We start from the raw sequence: 24,505 nt of genomic DNA, 5'->3' as shown, positions 1-24,505 counted from the left end.
GTCAGTGGGTAGGGTCTGACACATCCCACTCTGAAGAGTCTAGTGTCAGACTTAAGACGAAACGCTGGTTAATAGAGCAAACGCCGGAAAAGCCATCCATCTAATTTTTGATCTGATCGCCTTTGAATGTCGACGAGAGCACTTGCTAGTGCACAGAGCGAGAAACTATGCCGAAGATAATCAATCCCATGCAATATCATCGCTGGGGTGCATGAATATCGGTAACGGAAAAACTTGTGCGCGCTTAATCACTCGTAGTAATGGATGCGTCAGTGATGGGGCTCTCGCTGTAACCGAAGGACGATACACAGTTTAATATGGGAATTTTGAAGGGACAGAGAAAAGTCGTCATTATAGTGGAGTTCTCATTATATGCCGTACTCTCTATAGCGGACTTCTACTGTAAATTTGTGCACATTATTCCACGAAATTTCGTTTCTTGAAGTGCAAGTCACATATTTATATTCCTTGGAGTATATCAAGGTCATATGCCAAATTTTACCTCCATATCTTTTAAACTGAGACGTAAAGAAATTTTTTTATACAGTAATGCAACATCCATTGAAACATGCTTGGCATTCTATGCATATGATGACCCATTATGGGTCGGCATCCAAAGGGTTAATATAGGAATTTTGAAGGGACAGGAAAAAGCTGATGTTATAACGGTGTTCTCGTTATATCCTGTACGCGGCATAGGAGGCTTCTACTGTATCTTGTTCTTCACAGCTTCATCCCATGTTTTTCCCGTAGTTGCAGTGTTAGTCTTGACCCTATATCCATTAGGTTTTGGCTCTTCCAGTCAGGCATTTTCCTTCTACTTCTCATTCAGAGTACACTGGCTGTTTTCATTGGCTCAATCGTCATGTGGTCAAGGTATCATCCTCTGCATTTGCTGTCTGGTAGAGACTTCTTAATCCCAGCTTCCTGCCTTACTTCATTTCTTAACTTGTCTGCCTTGGTCTTGTAGATAGTGGACCCAGGAACTTCATCTCTGATGCCTTCAGTTTTGACAAGTCCCTCTTAGTGAGTGTTTAACTAACTGCTAGTATTAAAGGTTTCGTATATTTTGTAACGATGACACTGTTGAATTGTGAATTAAATCTTTCGTTTTCTTCCAGTGACATACTTGGAAAACAGGAGCATAATTTGTCCTTTATCATTCCCAAATTTTCCTTGCTTGATTTGTCTGTTTGTTATTGACTAGTTCTTGTAAATAAGCAGCTCGTTGAACTTCATAGTGTTTCAGGTATTAATGCATTAATTCCTCATAAGAGTATTTGCTTTTGATTACTCAATAGCTCCTGATCCTCATTCTGCTCGTCGTGAGTTCCTGTCGTACTGTCTGTCTCTGATGCGTGCCCACAATGCTGAGCACCTGGACAGTCTGCCGATCCTGGATGTGTCTGCGCTCAAGCACATAGCCTATGTGTTCGATGCTCTTATTTATTACATGCGCTCTGGCACTGAGAGCCCAGATACTGATGTTCTTCGGGATGGCTTACCAATTGAGGCATGGAATGATCAGGTATATTACTGATATTTTTATTACTAATACCATTCTGAACTGAATTTTTTCAGAGGTGAGGGAGAGTCGGCTAATGTACTTCATAAATGTAAAGAGAGAACAATGCATAATAGGACAGCATAGGACAGGTCAGTGAGGTAAGAGGAACAACAGAAAAAGGAGACAAGGAGAGATATGAAAACACAAAAGTACAAGGACAATCTCCAGATCTTCACAAACCTCCAGTCTTCGAATGTATAGGCTCTCTCCTCGTCAATCCCAGTTCTGTTGTCCATTCTGTTCTCTCTCTCTCTTTCTCTCTCTCTCACTCGTTCATTAAGTTGGTTTTAAACTCTCAACTTCAAATCCCGTTGGCATTTTAGATTTATAAAATGTAAGAAATGTATATCATTGTTGTGCCTGCAAAAACCGTTTTTTGAAATATTTTAGCTTAGAACATTGGCCGGTATGATTCTGTCATCAAAGGTTCAATATTTTGCGACAGTTGTCAAGGAATTCTCGCTCTTAACATGATATATGTGCTGCGGGTCAATATTTCTCCAAAAATATTTCACAGCCGTAGTGACGATATATGTTGATAAATTTATGACCAGTTATGTAGTCTCAATTTTAATGGACATTCAACTTATAGCATTAGTATTTCTGGTGGTAGAGATAATTGTTTTAAGAGGAAGTATAACTAGGCAACTGTCCCATCTTAAACACTAATCAGAAGAGAGAGGGAGAGAGAATTTTCAGGTTCTCAGACTGAGTTAGGGAACCCATGGTTTCCAACCCACACTCCCAAGTCGGTTATCGAGTGGTCCCTCTTTGTCACCTCTTACGACATGCAGGAGATACCGGGATGTATTTTGTGCTCTTATCCACAGGTGAAAGCATTGCTGTAGTATTTATAGGAAGCGGGTAGAATGAATTCATTTATTTAAAAAGTTGAACTTTAAAATTGTTTAACTGTGAATTATACTGATGCTGGCAAGATTTAAACCAGTCGAACTGTTTAACAATTGCTCTACCTGTAAGGAAACAGAATTTCCTTGAATCTCCATTCTCATTATTTGTAGTTTTATTTTGACTGGGAATTTACAGTATATCTTCCAAACATGAAGACCATGCAATAGTGAGTGAATTCAGTTCTCTGAAGTGGATAGATCAATTCTGAGTAGTCTCCTAAAACCAGAATACTTCTCATTTGACACAGACTGTAAGTGGCTCAGATAATGTGTGTTGGCTTTCTAAGTTGAAGCTGGAGAGTTCAATCTGTTCCCAGTCTGGTGGTTTTTGAAAGGGCTCAAATATGCTAGCCTCAAGTCTGGTAAATTACCAATAATGTTTGTTCTGCCAAAGCTCTGTAGCATATTCAGTTTATTATCAAGTTAGAAGACAGTAGTCTGTGTCAACATAAGAGACCTTCCTTGGCTTTTTCTTAACCCTTTCCAGACCAGTGCACATACTAAAAATGCAAGTGTTTATTGTATTCAGGAGATAGTGGGTTTGAACCCCACTGTCTGCAGTCCTGAAGATGGTTTTCCGTTGTTACCCATATTCACAGCAGGCAAATGCTGTGGCTGTACCTTAATTAAGGCCACGGTCGATTTCTTTCCACTCCGAACTCTTTCCATTCCCACCGCCACCTAAGACCTATCTGTGTTGTTGTGATATAAAACAAATTGTAAAAAAATTATTTTAAAATCTAAAAAATACTAGTAAAATGAATTGAGAAAGATGAATGATATTAGGGCTGACTCTAAAAGAACATGTAATATTTGCTGTGTTGCTGTACAGCTCTACAGCTACCTGGGTCGAGGGTTCTTGGGTTCGAATTCTGGCCAACGTGGCTATTTTAACCTTAATTGATTATTTCCTTTCGCTCAGGGACTGGATATTTGTGCCATCCTCAACATTAGATTTCATCCTAGGTTGCCAACCCCCCCATCCTCAGGAATGTCAAGGTCGCCCTGCACATCAACTTGAAAGATCTGCACTCTCTTTATTGTGGCCATACACCATATGATCATTTTATTTATGGAATGCCTTTTAGAGCCAGGAGTGTCGCCTGGTGTCTATTTGACTTTCATGGGCGACCTGCACATCTGGATCTGGGATGATTGTGAATTAGGTAGAGGGTGAAATCCGGTGTCAGCACATAGCCTACTCCTGCCGAATAACACCAAGGGATTTGCTCAAGGCTTTAACGTCTCCATTTGCTGGACGTTTCGCCATCAGCAGTGTCATACGCCATTACTTCATATGAACAGTGCAGAGAGGTTTGTCATTGAATCCAGGGTTTTGGCGTACATCTAGTGATAAAGAAATTATACACCACCACCTCTCCTACCCTGCTGGCCATTATTCTGATGGTGAATATTTTCTTCTGCACCAGTGGGACTCTGAACTAGCTAGCCACGATGTCAAACCCTACAGACTTTACACCGTAACGATTATTACCATATTAACACATAGGTGAGCTGTCTCCTCGTTACTACCATTTCTTCCGCATCCATTGCTTCTCAGTTCCTGGAAAATTCTTTTCTACTTCCCAATGCTGTGGGGGAGATGGGCATCCTCATTCCTTTAATGGATCTTTCTTGGCAGATGTTCTGTCTTCATGTGAGAAGGGTTGGATGTTAAGTCCAGAGAAAAAGAGGAAAGGAGCTAAATGAATTGGAATAAAACATGAAAAGGGACGGGCTTCAACACTCATTGAGGGAACACTCATCAGGAGCTGAGAGAAGAAATAGATGTAGAACAGGGATTGATGAGGAGAAAGCGTACTTGTTTGAAGATGACATCCGTTACTGACCTGACCTCATGTTCATCCTATGACTGCTTGTGTTCGTTTGTGTTCCTAACATTCTCTTTGTGACCGCATTTACTTCTTAATAGATTTGATTTAACTGAAAGGAACCAACAAGTGCAGATCAAAGTCACGTATGGAAACATGGCAATATTGAATGTGTTATTTCCTGTTGTATGTTCCTTTCAGTGTTCCTATTGGATTTTATTCTTTATTCTTTGTTCCCTTTCCATTATGAGAAAGAAAATATTGGTTTAATTTTGGAGTTATTTTGATTTAATTTTTTCATTGAAATGCTATTGTGACTTTGTTCTGAATTTTGAAGGTATTGTTTGATTTTTATTTTATTGATCCAGAAATGTCTTCATTTACAGCTATAAATCCTGTCATGTTTTTTCCTACCATGTTGGTGTTATTTTATTTTATTTATCAAAAGTTGAGTATTGTACTCCCAAGTTGTGGTTGCACTATCTCGGCTTCCTTTGCCAGTAGGTGAAATATACTTCATTTTGTGACGTGGACTTGATCTTCCACTTCAGTTCTGGTATTATATCAGCAAAACAGTCAGTTTGTCTCTATTGCATTTTCTGTACATTTGCAGTATCAGGTTCATTTGTTTCAGGATGAAAACGATAATGATGAGGCTGATGATGATATGTCTCAGTGTCCCACTGTTGTGGAGACAGATTCTGTCGATGAACAGGAGCCAGTCCGCACTGGGTCAACGGCCGGAGTACTTGGAAGTACTGGAGGCAATGGAGCAATGTCCACATCTGCTTCAGTAGGTTCTGGAGGAAAGGGGCGAAAACATCCGTTCCTCCAGCGATCGGATTCCACATTATGCCTTGGGTGCCCACCTCCTGATCCATTTGACACACCTATGTCAGAGGCCTTACCATTAGCAGATCAACCTCATCTTTTGCAACCCAATGCACGAAGAGAGGAACTGTTTGGCATGCCAAAGCAACCAATAACTGTGCCAGCTACAGGTAAGGGGAATTGAGGACAGTCTATGCCAAACTTGCTTTATTGAACGATATTCAAATTGAAGCTCTCTATATGATGGTGCAACTTGTTTTTGCAGATCTTGCCTTTTGCTGCTTTAATAATCTGTAAAAGTTGGAGAGTTCTTCCAAGACTAGCTTTCTACTCCTCAGGAGTTAAAACAGAACCTTGTTTTCTTCGGGAATGATTATTATTTTGAAGTCGCTGAAACTGTTACACTTCTTTCTTCGGGAATGATTATTATTTTGAAGTCGCTGAAACTGTTACACTTCATAGCTGCGTGGATTTGGTTTAAAACAAATAATACAATGGAACTAATGAGTATGCAATAATTTTGGTTGTTACTTCCTGTCTGTTTTTGTTAATTATTGGTAGTTAGTCTTCCCAGGTCAGTAAATGAAGCTTTGTGATTTTTGTGCTATAAAAGTTGTGTAGTTGTTTATTAAATTTAACATGTCTGAATAATATTCATATCCTGTATCAACATTGAACGAGGTAGGAAAAGGAGAGTGTGTGTTTCAAGAAGCAAAAAATGTATATATAAGTATTCAGAAGATAGTGCAGGAGATCTCAATGTAACCTGTAATAATTTCTCTCAGGAATATTATCTAAGTGAGATCCTCATGGTTGCTATGTTTCTGAGCTTCCTTTTGAAGATACAAGTTTAGAAATCTTCTTTACCTTAAGGATTAACTGGTGTATCTTGTAATAGACTTTCTGATTACAGGACATTTTTTAACTACCAATGCTCCCCTAAAAGAATATTGTAGGATATTTTGTGTAACAAAGGAACAGGAGCAACCCACAGAAGATATAACAGACATTAAGAAGTACAAGTGCAGGGAAGTCCACTACAGCTGAAATAAATGCAAGAGATTATATTTACCTCCTGAACTTATCATGCATAGGAATTTCACCAGACAGCAAGAACGAGAGAGAAGAAAGAATTGCTCATTATAAAAATGTCAACGTAGGTTTTGTCTGCCCCCATTCTGATATTTGATCGACCTACACTCGCTCACTCCGTAGGCTTCTGCGGGACGTGAATTTCCCGTGCCGATCTCACAATCCTCTTCCATCCTTTTCGATCTTGAGCCTTGTCTTCCCAGTTATCAATTTGGAGGGTCTGGCATACCTTGTTGATCTCCTTGATCTCCTTCTTCCAGGTGCTTCTGGGTCTTCCTGAAGGTCTTTTCCCATTAACAGATCCCTAATAATAATAATAATAATAATAATAATAATCGTATGGCCTCAGCTACCGTGTGCAGGCATTTCGATTTGACACTATCTGACTGTCTGCTCGTCAATTTCGACGTTCTGTTTTACTCTAGGTCCGATAGATGGCAGACAGAGTAAACCGGATCTCTCTTGGGCGTCTATGGTTGAGATTTAATTAATTTTGTCAGGTAAATACTAAATGTATCATCAGAAATCTTTTACATGCCAGCATCGTATGACATGGAGTGTCGAATGGACTTTTTTCCGCCCGTCAAAAATCGGACTACCTCTGCCGGGTTTGAACCCACTATCTTGGGATCTGGAGGCTGACACTCTACCACGGATCCACAGAGGCAGCTTAAGAGATCCCTTGTATAGATCTACTATTATCCTGCATCCTCAGTACATGTCCAGCCCAGCACAGTCTGTTGGATTCTATCACACCCATTATAGCATGTTGAGAGAGGGTGAAAATCTCTTGATTAGATCTTTTCTGCCAGCTTTGAGAGATAGGATCGAACCATTGGCCAAATATTTTCCTATAAACTTTATTCTCAAAGACTTGCAACTGCTGCTGCTCTTTCTTGGTTATACAGTGGAACCTCGATTTTCCGCTTTTGGAGGGACCATGAAAAAAAAACACGTACAACACAGGAAAACAAAAAATCCGGGAACAAATGAACCATCAACGATTTGGCTAAACATCACAAAAAACGCCCCTAAACCAAACCAAACTACAACCCTAATGGGCCTTCCGCCTACCAAACGACTGCCCTCGGTCCGAAGGCCTGCAGATTACGAGATGATGCATGGTCAGTATGACGAATCCTCTCGGCCTTTATTCCTGGCTCTTGACCCATGCAACCGAACACACCACCACATACACACTCATTCACTCATGCCTTACACACACTCTGCTACCGTAGACACGCACACGCACATACGCACACACATACATACGCCCACATACACATACCAACAGGTCCGTGAATACTTACCAACTTACCTCATGAGACGAGGCCGTGGACGGGCTGGAACAGACTAAAACAGTCTGGAGCTGGACTCGAACCAAATTAGACTAAAGGGAGGAACGGGAGACGGAAAGAACCCAGAACCCTTCCCGATTAATGAAAGAACGGGGTCAAAATACATGGGGTTTATTAATGAAAATAAAGCAAGATAAGGCAATAAGAAAAAAATTCCAAGTTTGAAACATTACTCACGGAGATATGCGTAGAAACTTATCGTGTAGGTTATTCATCCAATCATATCAAGAGGCAGATTGAAAACATATCAAACATGGCCACACAAGCCTCTTACAATCACAAAACTTGTAACGTACGATTTACTTCCTCCACATAATTTCAAATACGCGACGTATGACACATTCGTCCTCACAATGAACTAATATCAGTGGACACACATCGAAAGAACTTACATGCACATCAAATAAAAACATTCACGTTACATCTCACACATCTCCATGTATATAGACCAGCATCCCAGAGAAGAGATCCATCACGCAACAATCCCCCATTTGAAAAGCGCAGCATCCCAAAAAAAAAAATCAAAGAATAAATATGGCTGCCATAGTTACGAGGCGAGTAAACAATTCAAACAATGAAAGAAGACTCATTCAAATGAAAACAACAAACGTAATATATAATTAGACCAACAAATAGCCCGAGAAATGAAAATAAGAAAATGTAAATAAAACTTTAAAAAATAACGCTGTAAGAAAAGGAGAATGCTGTTAATCAGGCAGGCATACAGCACAACCACACGTACACACTCACCATAGAGACCCAAAAGAAATGTATACAGGTAGAATAATCAGTTTTGTCCAGACATAACGAACACAGAGAGATCCGCATAGCAAGACAAGTGCTTTCATGGACTCGTGAGCTCAATACAAGACGCGTGATATAACAAAGGATTGCCGCATCATGGCAAGGCATATCCCCACTTAAATCACAATAGCATCATCGTAACCATCACGCCCACGACGTATTCATATCGCCTCACCACGGACGAACATGAATACCAGTCATAGCGTCAAAACACAACGTCGCGCATCAAGGGCTCAGCCATGAGAGAAATCGACGAATAAATAAAAGGCAGTAGGTCTCGAACTTCAGATCACATACACGCCAAACGAACATACAACCGACCAAAACCATCCTCCGTCCTTGCAAGTTTGTCACACAAAAAGAACACACAAATACAATGGAAACTAACAGTAAGGTGAAATGTAAAATTAACAGTAAAATATATACGACTAATATGCCCACGCAACCTTAGCAAGCCAAAAAAAAGTTACCTTAATAGTCAGGCGTTGCTCAGAACTTTAGGTAGACACAAAATAGCGACTCGCATAAAGAGTCGGGCATACAAGCGGATAAATCCACTGCAGGAAAAGCAGACGACACGGGTTAAAGATCTCGTATCTCAAGATGCACATTATTACAGTTTCGATTCCTGCCTGAAAGCCCAGTGACTATTCAGTGCCTTGAGCGAAATGCCGAAAACCTTGTTCAGCAATACACTCGAAAAAAGTAAAAAAACATCTAACGCTGAGCATAATGTAGACGGTTTGCAAGAACGAACATTTGACGAAAGTCGTTCCGTCTTCAGATAGAGCTGTCAAAATGCGCTGTCTCCTTCCAATTGTGGGCACTCTCTGTTGTATGATTGAGGATTCTCTAAACAGTGCTATCCGAATATGATGATGCCAAGATGATCCCTTACACAAGTTCACTGCCGATCGCTTTTCCCGTACAATACTTCCTCAAATCACCGCAATGATGGGACGTCAACACCAAAATCCGTAAGTATGCCGTATCCGTCCTTTCGTAAGATACAGTTTCTTGAAAAACGCATGATCGAGGATTTAACGTTGATGGGACTGACATTTCTGGATGGTTGATCCAGGAAATCTTTTCTTTGAGGAACGGATAATCCAGGATTTTTACAACGTGATTTAATTAGGATGCTCGCGGGACCACGTAATTTGAACGAATAACATGGGAGAACGTAGTTTCCAGGAACGTATAATTGAGGTTCTACTGTACTCCATGTCTCGGAACCATACAGAAGTACTGGTCGAATGATTGTATTGCAGATAATTGTTTTTGTATTCCTTGTTAAAAACTTCCTCAATAATTTGAAATCGGTTAGTTCAAGATCCCGCCTAATTCAAAGAAGCCCTCATTCCCAGAAACGTGAGGTACGTTGCATGCTATTTAAATTGTTTAATTAGAAATACGGATAATTTGTAATTCGAAGTACAATGTCGGTCCTATTACCGAAATTCTGACTTTTAATTCGAAACTGCTTTTACATTTTAAAACAAAAATATGTTGCAAAGTAATTTAATATCAAAACTTATCTGCGTCGTGATAGCACGAGTCTTCCGAAAAATGGAGAGGTAGCTTTCTGCACTTTCACTTACTTCGGTGTGCCTACATTGTGCTTCGTATATGCTAGGTTCGAGTGAAATAGTACTTCTTTTGTATTCAGCATTTTCAGAAATGCCACGATATCAGTTAGCAGGCAGTGTGTGGAGAAGCAGAATCCACCAACACTGGTGATGCCGACAGTTGACGAAAAAGCGTGTCTCATATACTCAATTCATACGCACCGAACAATATTGTCAGCACCGATGAAACTGCATTCTTTTAATGCCAAGCCCAAACGGACTTAGCATTTTAAAGGAGAGAAGTGCCAGCTGGGAAATCGTACAAGAGTGGGGTCATTGTACTATGTTGCAGTGCACACGGAAGCAAGAAACTTTGTCCCCTCGTCATAGGAAAGGTCGATAAGCCACGATGTTGTAAGGGCGTCGGGCACTTTCTGTGCAAGTTCATGGCATCTAAAAAATGCGGTAAAGCATTTGCACAGGGGAGCCAGCATAATTTGTCCTCGTCTTTGAATCGTGTGTTTTTTCTTTCATTGCGTGAGGTTATGTTTGTCACTGACTTATCCAAGTGCATTATTTGAACATTGTAAATGCGCATTGTTGGATACATTTCTGAAATAGTTTTTTTCCATTGCATTTGAAAGGTTTAAACTGTGAATTAATGTGATTGCCTGCATTAATGGGCCTTAGAATACTTTGTGACGCGGCAAGGGTCGGCATTTCTGAATTAAGAGAGATATGCCATGGTGGAAAATAGTACAAGGACAAAGACACTGTATTGTGTTGTAATGCAGATGGTAGCGAGAAACTTTCTCCCCTGGTTATAGGAAAGTTCAATTATCCACTATGTTTTAAGGGCATCGGGTACTTTCCGTGCAAGAACAGCCATATAAAATGCATACAGTACAGTAATCCAATGAATAAAACACTTGCACAGGGGAACCAGCCTTTCTCCTTATCTTAGAATCATGCTTTTTCTTCTTCTTCTTCTTCTTCTTCTGCTTCTTCTTCTTCTTCTTTTGTTGTGTGAGGTTATGTTTGTGGGTTATCCAAGTGCATTATTTGAATACTGTAAATGCACCTTGTTAGGTACATTTTAGGCATAGTTCTTTTTTCGTGGCATTTGAAAAGTTTGAACTGTTTATCAAGGTTAATTGCATGCTGTAAAAACGGACCTCGGAATATTTTGCGATACGGGAAGGGTTGACACTTCTGAATTAGGAATTGGCGGTTAATTCAAAATCATGTAATTCGATGTCCAATTTTTGAGTCCCAACAAATTTGAATTAACGTGGTTTTACTTACAGGGCTCGTAGAGTAAAATGCCTTATTTGCATTCTTAATTCTAGCTGGGTGTTCCTGTTGCGTTCGGTTTTGCTCATCGATTAATACACCAAGGAATTTAAACTCTTCTACTCTTTTAAATATATATTTCCCAATCTTCAAAGGCAATCTGTCAACCTCCTCATGATTAGGTCTCTGTGCAGCCATGTAATGTGTCGTCTTATGATTTGCCCGTAAGCCAGTTTTTGCTGCCATTTTCTCTAGCTCCATAAATAACTGCCTAATTTCTAATTCATTGCGGCCAATAAGAACAATATCATCTGCATATGCAAGGACTTTATGTTGTGTCCCCAATATGATGCCAGCAGGTACAAGAGCTAATTTCCTGATAATCTTCTCTAGTGCAATGTTGAATGGAAGAGGAGATAGTGCACCCCCTAAACTGGAAAGAACTTTATTTTCTGCCCTTGAGCAATACACAACTAACTTTACCATCCATACACAGTTTGCACATGTTAATTTTATGGGAAAGCCAAACTCCATCATGATGTTCCTCAAGCCCTTCTCTATGGATTCAATCATATGCAAATCTATAAAGAGATAATGAACCAACTCCTTGTGTTACCACACCTTATCATTAATAGTCTTAATTGCAAATATGTTGTCTGTAGCAGATCTGTTACAAACCGTTCTGATAGTCCCCAATAACATATTCAGCAAATGGTTTTAAACGCTGTAAAAGAATAAAAGAGAATTTTGTAGACCGTGTTTACAAGAGATATGCCACCATAATTTTGAAGGTCTTCCTTATCCCCCTCCTTTATGTATTTCGACAATAAGTGATTCGTGCCATTCTTTTGGAATAACTTCATCGTGCCATGTTCTTAGAATGATATATGTATTTATGTAATCTTTCTCCACCGTATTTAATAAGCTCAGCAGGAATGTTGTGACTACCTGAAGCCTTATTATATTTTAAACGTATAATACTTTGTAATACCTCTTGATATGATGGCTGTGGTGTTTGTTCTGATGGGGAACTAGATAGTTTACTTGTTCGACCTGTGACAAAAAAAAATCCTGCTACTTTCCGGAATTTTCAAATTGAGTACCATTTACATAAATTAAGAGCATTTGCTCTGTCCAGATTGTGAAGGAAACTATTGACTCTCATGTAGACGTGGTGTTTTACATGCAAAGAACAAGCCCCTCCCGAAACTAGGTGTGTTCTACTCTAGACAGGCTTGGCTGTATAACCTTGCTAATTATGAGGAGTAATAACACACTCGCAGATAAGTGAATGTCTACAATTGGTTAAGAAATTCCTGTCGAGGTGCTAATAGGATAGCTTCAGCTCTAGTATATTACCTTGAACGTGAGAGAAAACGAATAACAGAAAGGAAGAAAAATGTTATTCTTAGATTATTTCCAGACTCCTGTACTCTTGTATTCTAAGCTCGAAATCTTATCCATGAGTCTATGCTTTTCTGTGTAGTGGAGAAGTTTACTTGTATTTGTCGAGTGGTGTGGCTGACTGGTTAGCAAGGGATCCCAGGATTGATTCCCGACCAGGTTGGGGATTTTAATCTTCATTGGTTGTTTCCTTTGGTTTGAGGCCTGGTTGTTTGTGCCATCTTCAACAGTAAATTTCATCCTAGGTATGGCCCTAATCTCACAAGATGTGCAGGTCGCCCGTGCGTGTCAATTCGAAAACTTGCATCAGAACTGCCTGGAGGCCCACTCTATTATTATTATTATTATTATTATTATTATTATTATTATTATTATTATTATTAGTGTTTTAAGCCCACTGGGGAGCACTTATCACTAGTTCTTTTCGGATGCTCGCTTTCATTCCCAATACCTCTCGAGTCCTGCTATTAGTTTTTCTTTTCTTTCCTGTGAAAGAGGTTTGCGAGATTTAACAACTTTTGGGAGAGGAGACCACAAATTTACCAATTTACAAAATTTAGAGCGGTCTGAGGCTTGGGTATCAGAAATCCCAGCGAAAGCAAAGTCTCTTTTTATTTCATTTAGCCACATGCTTCCAGTCTTGTAATTTTGCACGAGTTAGAAGATCTTCATAAGCTGCCTTGTCCAATTTCAGAAGGTGCCTATAAAACTTCAGCCACCCCAGAATTCGCTTTCAGCCAGTAGATTCCATCCGGGTCACTCTTAGCCCATGAATTTTCTAGTGGATATGTCTTTCAATTTTTTTGCAGGTCACGCATGGTGCCTTTCCTGTTCATCAGTAAGGTTTCCGCAGCATATAAGATCTGGGTTCTGACGACAGTTTTGTAATGGCATATTTTAGCGTTCTAAGATGGAGGTTCTATCTCTAGCATTGAGGTGGACCCATTCTCCAAGATACCGGAATTGATTGACTTTTCCTATCTTTCCATAGATGGTCATCAAAGGGGCTTTCTCGGGGTGCTTACTCCTGAAGTACTTTGCCTTCTAGTATGTTATTATTATTATTACAACATTGTGGAAAATTATATTGTTTATACCCTAACTTCAGTTACTTCTCCACTTCATGATATTTTAAAACATTTGATGTATTTTAATTTCTTGCGTGAATACTTCATTTGCTAACAGTGAGGAAGATTTTGCAACATTTCACATGTCAAGATACAAAAATCTTGCATTGTAATTTATTACAGTGAAACCCTTGAAAATAGCTTACACTGCTTTTTTCTCCAGTCCCAGGACACCTCTATTATTCTATTCGTCTCTTTTTGGAAGAAATGAAAAAGCATTTGAACTAAGAATCAGCTGTGCTGTTTGAGTTTTCTTTTCTTTAAAATCCAGTAATTTTATTTTTCATATCTTTTATCTGATGAAACTATATTATTTTAATAAATATTGTAAGTTCCTTTGTGATATCTGTCCTGGCCTGAGATGCTGATAAATCAGACATTGGACAGCTGGTTCTTAGTACAAACCCTGTCTACAAAGCTATAGTCTGGTCTTAAGATAATCTGCATAATTCACAGGAACTAGTCCACCTGGGACGTACAATCCGTTGGAAGTGTTGCCCACGCGGCTAGGACTGTCTATGAGAACAGCAGACAATGCTGGTGGCTCACCACCTCCTTGCCTCACCGTCCCCAGCTCCACCCATCTGGGCCCAAGTACCAGCGCCAGTGGTCCTAGCCTCATGGAACAAGACCGTCCATCAACAGACGGAATGACATGTATGAAACCTACAATCACCCCAGGTGCTGCAAGGTCCATTGTTGAAGAACCTGGTTGTAGCAAAGACCAGATGCCTTCTTTTCAAAGGTATGTTAGAAAAATGTGTGCATTAATCACATGTTCATAATTATCATCGAAGGTTACTAATCTTTTCCCCATAATTAATTGACAAGGTTCATATTTTTTCCTTCCATCTCAGAGATATTGCAGTAAAATATTGATTTAGGTATGCTATGGGTTGTTTTGATTGTAAGCTTGCGTACGGTGAAACTTCTCATAGACACACTTCAAATACAGACAGATTTTTATGTACCAACTTAAATAATTATAAAATTAACTCAAATACAGATGTTGAAGAGCTTTCCTTATCTCTCGGCTATGGGCAGAACTGGGTTTTTGAGAGCGAATACGTTGTACTGTGTATTACAAAAATGGAAAATGTAGTTTTGAGGACCTAACAGAAATATAAAATATCGACAAGAAAACGGTAGTGGTTCTGTATGACCTGGTAGCCTTCCAGTGCCATTAGCTGGAAGTGGGTATATAAAGAGTCATTAAAAATATTTTTTTAAAGGTGCTTGACTTGTGGGTCTGAAGTTCGGTTACTGCAATTAAGTTGTCGTATAACTTACTGTAACATTTCCATGATAAAAGGTTAAGTTATCGAGTGTACACAGAAAACTTCCTGCAGTGTTCATACGCTTACAGATATTCGGTGTAGACTCACACAAACAAGTACAATTTTGCATCGTAAAACTACATAATAAAAGGACAACAGTGTGAAAACAGTGATGACAAGAGTTAGTGTTCATTATTTAATATTGTAAAGTTTAAATGTTGCATAACTTATTCAGAGATGCCAACTATTACGATTCAATCGTAATAATTACGAATTACCTCTCATAATTACGCCTTTACGAATCACACACCACAAATTACGATATTTTATTGATTTTAAAATCTAAGTGCATGAAGTGTTCAGAAGGATACACACAGAATGACATTACAGCTTGAATTCTCAGAATATTATTTTCAGATTTCTCAGTAATCATTTATGCCCCGTTCCTGTCCCTCATTAAGAATATTTCGAGTTCGTGCTGAACGCAGCGTGTGCTTCCAGTACCGGCAAAATAGAAAACAGGCACCTGCGAAGTGGTATATCTTGCGGAGTTGTTGTCTTTGTTTGTCATATGACCAGACTCCATGTAAGTATGCGAGTTCTTTTGTCTTTGTTCGGGCGGCAAAGTGGTGACAAACTCCGTTTCATTGTGATGACTAGTATCACTAGTAATAAAACAAAAATAGTTCAAAAAATTTAGGGAGAAATACTGGAAAAACTGACCCTGTTTACTGCGTTCCTCAAATCTCATTCACACGTGTTTTGTAGTGTGTGAGTAGCCGCAATTTTTCAGATGCGCACGATGAGGAAGAACAAGACTGAATTCCATGCTAATATGAACTCCGCACTGTTTAGTGCTCCGTTAGTGCAGAGGTGCACATTATATGAAAAGAAAAAAAGCATGTCACCAGTGCTCGTTTACCAAACAGGAACTACAAGCTGCTAAGAGAGCGACTACAGTACTCAACAAAATAATAATTCTTCAACCTCCATTCAGATATGTACTGCAGATCACCTGTTACTTTAGCAGTTAAGAAACACACACTCTTTATATGCCAGTCTTTGAATATGTTACATCTGGTTGAAATATATGTTGCTCATTGATTTTTCAATTATATGTAACTTAGTAAGATCTCGGGAGAAAAATTTCTACGGACGCCACCACCGCCGCCAACTCCCACCCCCTTGCCCTGTGGCTGCATTGCGAATTGCCTTTGTTGAAAGTTGGCATCTCTGCTTATTTTAGGTCTAGTATAAGATTGCATGATATTTTCATTTGTTCAGTTTATGAAGAGATTGTCGTAGTGATCTTTGGACTTTGAGGCCAAACGGAGAAGAGGGGAGAGAAAAATAAAAGGAGGATGTGGGCTGTCTTACAGCAGAAAATAGGATGCTAGAAATGGAATAGGAATGATCTTGAAAGAATGTCCTGGAATATGCGGAGGAGGTCTTTTCTAGTAATCAATCCTAAGACTGGTTTTCAGTGTTTGTTGCTCTTCTTTTCCTCTAGCCTGTCCTTGGCCAGCTTCTGTTCCAGATATGAGGTCCCTGGTGGTTTGGTCGATGTTCTCCAGTCTGCATCTGCACCTCACATTGGAACCATCGATGACACCCTCCTGTAAGTTGGCCAGTCGTCACCCAAACATGAAGGTGGGGTCCTGCCAGGGTTCTCCATGAGCGGATGGTGTTCCACAGCCAGAGCACCTTGTTGGTGACCTTGTTTACCCACAGTATTTTGAGGATCCTCCAGTAGCACCACTTTTCAAAGGTGTCGGTTCTCTTCCTCGCTGCTGAACCAAGAGTTCACCAAACAAATTTCGTGAGGAGCTGTTCCTTGGACCCAGGTTGATGTTGGAAGTGAAGAGCTTTTTTCTTGTTAAATGCAGCCTTGGCCTGGTTTGTTAATCCTGCCAAACATAGGTTGTCGGATGTTATCCTGCTTCCTAGATAAGTGAATTCATCTACATTCTTTAATCTGCAACCACTCAGACCATAGTGACCTCCGTACCGTGCCTGCTCATCACAAGGGTCTTGGTCTTGTCGTCCTCTACGTCATTGTAACTATTACTGAATGTAGCTCCCAAATCATTCAGCATGTATGTTAACTGCTTTTCCCTCTTAGCCAGGACTGCTACGTCGTCTGTAAAGCATAACGTGTCCATCTATTCACCTTGAACCCACACTCCACCTTCTTCTTCCCACTTCTCTCTTACTTCCTCCAGAGCTTGTTTGATGTACACGTTGAACAGCAGGGGAGACAGTGAACTGCCTGGTCTCATCCCCTGCTTTAATCTTGTTTCTTCCTGATGTTCAGCGTGTTTGATGACAGCCACTTCATCTTTGTAGAGGTGTCAAATTAACCTCCTATCCTTGAGGCACGAACACGAAATCTGTTCCAAGAATATGCTACACAAACTGGCAGTAAAGAAAAAAACAGAGCAATTCCTTGAAAAAATAGATATATGGAAGATAAAGAGATGAGAATAATAATGTAGGAGTGGGAAGACAGACTAGGAAGATATCTTTGGACCGTATGGGTACGGCAACCTGAATCAAGAAGGGAATGTGTTAATGGACTGTTGCCACAGGAACCAACTAATAATAGGGAATACACGGTTCAGGAAGATAAACAGTGACAAAATGGAAGAAAAGCCCTCTTTGACTACATAACTAACCCCATAGCACTACAGCCCTTGAGGGCCTTGGCCTACCAAGCAACCGCTGCTCAACCCGAAGGCCTGCAGATTACAAGGTGTCGTGTGGTCAGCACAACAAATCCTCTTGGCCATTATTCGTGGCTTTCTAAACTGGGTGTTTGACTACATATCCATGGGAAAAGACATTGTAAAGAGGGATTTTATAGCTATGCCTGAGGGTCCGTTTGAGGGTGAACGCAGAGCAGTGAAAGTGGGATCATTAAACTGGAGAAGAGAGGAAAGATTAGAGTTTGAAGATTGAAAGAGAAGGAAGTCTAGGAGGAATTTAGGAAAGTATTACCAGAACAGATACTGAGGGTGGATATTAGCCTTGCTCAACTGGAATATAATAATTAGGGAAAGGGTTTTTAGGAACGAATAGGTTAGAATGCCAACATATTTAACCAAGGCGCAAGTGTCTTCTACCCGCACATTGATTCTGCAGCAAAATGTGCATAAATATTAGTGATCTCAACTATTAGAACACACAATTTTTGTAACACAGAGACATAACTGTAGAGCGGCCAGATTATACTTACGCCTTGTTCAAATACGTTTGTATTTTAACCTATTCGTGCTTAAAAATCCTTTTCTTAATCATAATTTTAGGAATGCATTTGAAAGCTATGCAGAGAAAACATGGCAGAACATCACAAAAGGAGACACTGTAGAATAGTGATATACAGATGCAAAAAGAGCAATAAGAGCAATTGCCAAAGAAAACCTTGAAAACATTCACACTGGAAATAAAAGACAATTTACACCGTAGGAAGAAATTACTATATGATGTTATCAAAAGCAGGAGGAAAGAAAATTATTGTGGCATATCTCTTGTAAACACGGCCTACAAAATTCTGTCTTTTATTCTTTTACAGCGTTTAAAACCATTTGCTGAAAATATTATTGGGGACTATTAGAAGAGTTTTCGTAGTAACAGATCCACTACAGACAACATATTTGCAATTAAGACTATTAATGATAAGGTGTGGTAACACAAGCAGTCGGTTCATTATCTCTTTATAGATTTGCCTATGATTCAATCCATAGAGAAGGGCTGTGGAACAATCGTGATGGAGTTTGGCTTTCCCATAAAATTGACATGTGCAAACTGTGCATGGGTGGTAATGTTAGCTGTGTATTGCTCAAGGGCAGAAAGTAAAGTTCTTTCCAGATTAGGGGGCACTATCTCCTCTTCTATTCAACATTGCACTGGAGAAGATTATTAGGAAATTAGCTCTTGTACCTGCTGGCATCATATTGGGGACACAACATAAAGTCCTTGCATATGCAGATGATATCGTTCTTATTGACCGCAATGAACTAGAAATTAGGCAGTTATTTGTGGAACTAGAGGAAATGGCAGCAAAAATTGGCTTATGGGTAAATGATAAAAAGACGCATTACATGGTTGTACAGAGACCGAATCATGAGGAGGTTGACAGATTGCCTTTGAAGATTGGGAAATATATATTTAAAAGAGTAGAAGAGTTTAAATTCCTTGGTGTATTAATCGATGAGCATAACCGAGGAACACCCAGCTAGAATTAAGAATGCAAATAAGACATTTTACTCTATGAGTCCTATATTAGGCTCCAAGTTTTTAACAAGGAATGCAAAAATGATTGTCTACAATCCAATCATTCAACCAGTACTTCTGTATGGTTCCGAGACATGGAGTATAACCAAGAAAGAGCAGCAGTAGTTGCAAGTCTTTGAGAATAAAGTTTATAGAAAAATATTTGGCCAATGGTTCGATCCTATCTCTCAAGATCTAATCATGAGATTTACACCCTCTCTCAACATCACACTATAATGGGTGTGATGAAATCCAACAGAGTGCGCTGGGCTGGCCATGTACTGAGGATGCAGGATAATAGAGCATCACTAAATCTCCACAAGGGATCTCTTAATGAGAAAAGATCTTCAGGAAAACCCCAAATCACCTGGAAGATGGGGATCAAGGAGATCAACAAGGTATGCCGGACCCTCCAAATTGATAACTGGGAAGAGCAGGCTCAAGATTGAAAAGGATGGAAGAGGATTGTGTGATCGGCATGGGAACTTCACGTCGCTCAGAAGCGAGTGGTGAAACGAAAATGTGTGGTCTGAGTTTGCAAAGAACAACAGGAGGAATAGTGCTGACAAAATTGGAAAATATCTAGAGCAGATGGAAAGAATATTTCTATGAAATGCTGAATGTCAGGCATGCAAAGTTACCTAAACAGAAGGAACAGAGGAAGTAGTATTAGGTAAAGAACCCAACATTACAACGGTAGAGATAAACTGGGCAGTTAAAAAGATGGGTAAACTGTGAGGATGGATAAGTGGCCATGGAAATTATCAAGGCTGCAGGGCCATTGGGAGTGCAGTGGACATAGACTACTATCATTCATCAGCAAGACTGAATACAACGATACACAGATTAATTTCCGTGCTAATGAACACAATAGATGAAGGAATTCAAATAATAAATTAAATTGCAAAAGAAAACCTCCAGCCTCCTAACACAGTAGATTAACTATTAAATAAACAAAGGAAAAATACCCGAAAAACGCATAAGAGAAGAATATTTTGTCCCGAACTATGTGGACAAGAACACCTACATAATAGCTAATGTTTTCAAACAAGATCTAAATGTAGCCTTCAGAATGAGTAACATATTGCAAAGACGCATCATCAAATGTAACCTAAACAAAAGATACCTTTTCTCCAAGTCAGGAGTTCATGAACTCATGTCAAGAATGTAACTGCAGTACCACATATATAGACCAAACCATACGTAATTTCCACACAAGAAATCAGTCGGTTACAATCGGCATTCAGCCTTCAGAGAGCACGTATGATGTTTCCATTTTACAGACATTAACCCAGGAAGACACATCAAAAATAGAAGCAAATCTTTGAATATTAAAGAAACAATCGAAATTTACATCCCCACCTGGTAGCAGCTAGAAAAGGGGAAACAGTGGTGGTGGTGGTGGTGGTGGTGGTGGTTACGACAACCATCATTTCTTCTGACCCTTTTTAATTCAAAGCTTTAAGGCAATTATACTTCGTTTAAAATTGAAGCAATCGATTTTGAAAAGGGAATGAAGATATAGGCTACATAATACATGTTATAAATTTACACTTTTATTACGTAATGTCGCTCTCATTAAAGGACACCTAAATTCAGACAAATACAGTAGAACCTTGATTCTTTGTTTTTGGAGGGACCACACAAGAAAAGACATACAACACGGGAAAACGAAAAATCCGGGAACGAATGAACCATCAACAATTTAGCTAAACATCACAAAAATGAAATATGTATACTATAATCTTACAAACGCCCCTAAACCAAACCAAGCCAAACTACAGCCCCAATGGGTCTTCCGCCTACCAAGCGACCGTCCTCGGTCTGAAGGCCTGCAGATTACGAAGTGACGCATGGTCAGTGTGTCAAATCCTCTCAACTGTTATTCTTGCCTCTCTAGACCGGGGTCGCCATATCACCAGTAAATAGCTCCTAAATTAAATGTAATCGTAGAATGACCGAACCTGGAACCAGCCCTCATATCCAGGTAAAAATGCCTGACCTGGCCAGTAATCGAACCCAGGCCCTCCGGGTGAGAGGCAGGCAAGTTAGACCGCGGGGCTGGCTTCAAACGTTAATTACCGGTACGCGACTTTAAAATCTCGAAACTTTACATTCAGTTTTATCGGGGAACCTTCGTCATATTCCTTTGAAAACTTCTTTCAGTTCAGCAAAACTCTTAGAAATACCCGTATCGCCAAGCCAAACAACAATCGACCACAAGTAGTTTCTAATTCTCCAATCTAATAAAATAAAGCACATTAGATTAAAAAAAAAAAGTGCCCAACATAATGGTGAAATCCTTTATTTTTTAATCTTCCATTTTAATTTGGTCACCGGTATACTGTTCGTAGTCAGTTTATAGAAATCTTGTACCGCGTAAATTAGGCCTACGTCGACTTTTAAAGGTTGTGTTGAGCACAAGGCTATGGTTTCGAATGTTTCAAACCTCAAGTTCTCAAATGCATTATAATCAATTCTGCCCGTCACTAATCACAATCAAATTAGAAAGAGTAAGATATCATTAACACTTCCGAAATTACGATTATTTGTGACCTTGAGCTCAGCTGGAGAGCTGTTCAAATCGGTACGAGTGCGAAATGATACAAAGTTTTTAAATGTAACGTGCGCAAATAAAACGACGGCAGTTTTTATAACATTTTAACACAAAAACATGGAGTTCCCAGTCTTATATTAGGACTAAACAGTAATAGGCAATCCCAAAACATCCCATGTTTATGTATGTATGAATAAGGTGCAACATCTGTTCTGGTCTCGATAGCATAATCGTATAAGATAATATTAAAATACTAAATTTGTGTTACTTAAGAAAGAGCAGTTTCGATTCCTGTCTGAAAGTCCAGTGACTATACAGTGTCCTGAGGGAAATCTAACCCTGGACATAACGTAGACTTTTGGCAAGTACCTACGAACATTTGACGAAACTCGTTCAGTCTTCAAATAGAGCTGTCGAAATGCGTTCTGTCTCCTTCCAATTGTGATAGTAATCAAGTGTCCAAGTTTGGTCGGGACCGAAGGGGGGAAGTAGGGGGAAGGGGAGGAGCAACTGAGGAACGGCAACCTGTTGGAGCTCAGGAGGGCGCGGTCGTTAAAAGCAACTAGTAAAGCTATTACGCATAATATGAAACACCGTCCTATTGTCGGCACTCTCCGCTTTATGATTTCCGAGGATTCTCTAAACAGTAATATCCGAATGCGATGCTAAGATGATCCCTTATGCAAGATCACCGTCGATCGCTTTTCCAGTATATATATATGCCATAGCCATCCTTTCATAAGATACAGGTTTTTGAAAACGCGTAATCGAGGATTTAGCTTGATCGGACTGAAATTTCCGGATGGTTGATCCGGGAAATCGTTTCTTTGAGGAATGGATAATGCGGGATTTTTACAACGTGATGCTCGCGGGACCACGTAATTTGAACAAATAATACGTGAAAACGTAGTTTACGGGAACGTATAATCGAGGTTCTAATGTTGTTACGTCCTATGATGCGCATGATGTCAGTGAATGAGATGGTTCACTACATTTCGTTTTAATTTTATGAACATCCGGCATATCGATCGGAGTAGTGTGTTTACTGAGATTAATCAAATTTCTTTCCAGGTCAAACTACGATGCATTCGACCTGTTCCGAGAGATGGAGGAAGAAGAGACTCACCCAATATCCGAGCCCCCTGTGGATGGTAGTAATAACGTGGGTCCCTTAGCCTTGTCAACGCCAACAGATGAAGGTCCTCAGGATCTGTCTTTCAACAAGGAACCTCTGGCAGTATCCTCGCCTCCACCTCTTCAGCCTCGGCAGCTTGCACCTATGAAGATGGAGGTACGTAAATATGTTGGTGAATATCCTCCGATAATATTCATCTCCATAGAAGTTAAGAATAAACATTTTCCTCTTCCGAAAAAGTAATAGAGTAAAATGACGCTACAGTGAACGTCAGTATAACAAAAATTTTCAGAATTGTGAAATTATATTTAGGCCCCTTCCATTTTCCCTGTTAAATGCATGTTAAAATATAAAAATTTAATTTTAACTACCGGTAATTTTGAACTTTAAGTATAATTAAAAATTTTGCTCTTGTCTACATTTAAGTTTGCTTTCAAAATGTAATTCCATAATATACTTTTTTATTACATTATATTGTATTCAGACAATACCATTGCCATTTTCAATACATGTATGCGAGTGGTTGAGCAGAATATCGATTTGAAAGTGGCCAATAAACTTTGCTCATCTTCCAGCACAAGAAATCACGCCATTGGCTGAGTAGGAGTGCAGAGTTTTCAGTCAACCAATGAATCTTACGATTTCATATCTGTGCTTTACTTAATGAGGTGAAATGGGTCCACCTGTTCAGTACATTTGTAAAGCAACATGTTTATTAGTGTGCCAGCAGTCAACGAAGAGGAAAATTGCAGACTACTTTACTACATCTTCATCTTTTCCCATTGTCCAACTGTAGCCGGGTAGGAGCAAATATGGTTCCTCTCCACTTGCTTCGGTCCTTCCACCACTCCTCAAATACTGTGTCCCAGTCCAGGTTTCTTTCTCCAATACTCCGTTGGATTGTGTCCTTCCATCTCAATCTTGGTCGTCCGCAGCCTCTCCTTATTTGCATTTCCATCACCTGTTTTAGCATTATTTCATCACCCATTCGCTTTATGTTCCCAAACCATCTTAGTCAGCTCTTCTCTATTCTATCATGTGTTTTTTCCACTCTAATTTCTTCCCAGATTTTCTCATTCCTTATTTTATCTCTTCTACTCTTCTGTTTCATACTCCTCAAGAACTTCATTTCGGCTGCCTGTATCCCCAAGTTTCTGTTCCATAAACTTCGCTTCCAATGGCACAGCTTTGTCCCATAACATGTTTCTTACGCTATGATAGAAACAGCTCCCATCTTGAATCCTCTTACTAATTTCAGCATCCAGTCTAGCATTCTCCATTAATTCACTCCCCTGGTATTTGAACGTCTCCACTGCTTCTAGGTACTTATCTACAAATCTAATCTGACCTTCCCCTTCTTTCTCCCCTCTAGTCATAACAGGAGTTTTACTCTTTTCTACACTTATTTTTACTCTTTTCTACAGTTATTTTCACTCTTTTCTACACTTATTTTTTAATCCATATTCTTCGATCTTCC

The 24,505-nt window shown here is 39.6% G+C and overlaps 1 protein-coding gene across 4 annotated transcripts in view; it reads left to right on the top strand.

The window, feature by feature from the left end:
- The window catches only part of hyd (E3 ubiquitin-protein ligase hyd), a 544,651-nt gene that overhangs the window by 410,693 nt on the left and 109,453 nt on the right, over positions 1–24,505 (top strand). For all 4 annotated transcript variants that reach the window (XM_067158035.2, XM_067158036.2, XM_067158034.2 and 1 more), the window contains exons 32-35: positions 1,302–1,528; positions 4,945–5,311; positions 14,244–14,532; positions 22,965–23,184. In XM_067158035.2, coding sequence (XP_067014136.2) covers positions 1,302–1,528; positions 4,945–5,311; positions 14,244–14,532; positions 22,965–23,184 — 1,103 coding nt within the window. The remainder of the gene's footprint in view (positions 1–1,301; positions 1,529–4,944; positions 5,312–14,243; positions 14,533–22,964; positions 23,185–24,505) is intronic.

Source organism: Anabrus simplex, chromosome 14 (assembly GCF_040414725.1).
Source record: "Anabrus simplex isolate iqAnaSimp1 chromosome 14, ASM4041472v1, whole genome shotgun sequence".
In the NCBI taxonomy this organism is placed as follows: Eukaryota; Metazoa; Arthropoda; class Insecta; order Orthoptera; family Tettigoniidae; genus Anabrus; species Anabrus simplex.
Note: the sequence above shows the minus strand (reverse complement) of the source record. Positions and strands in the feature narration are given on the sequence as shown.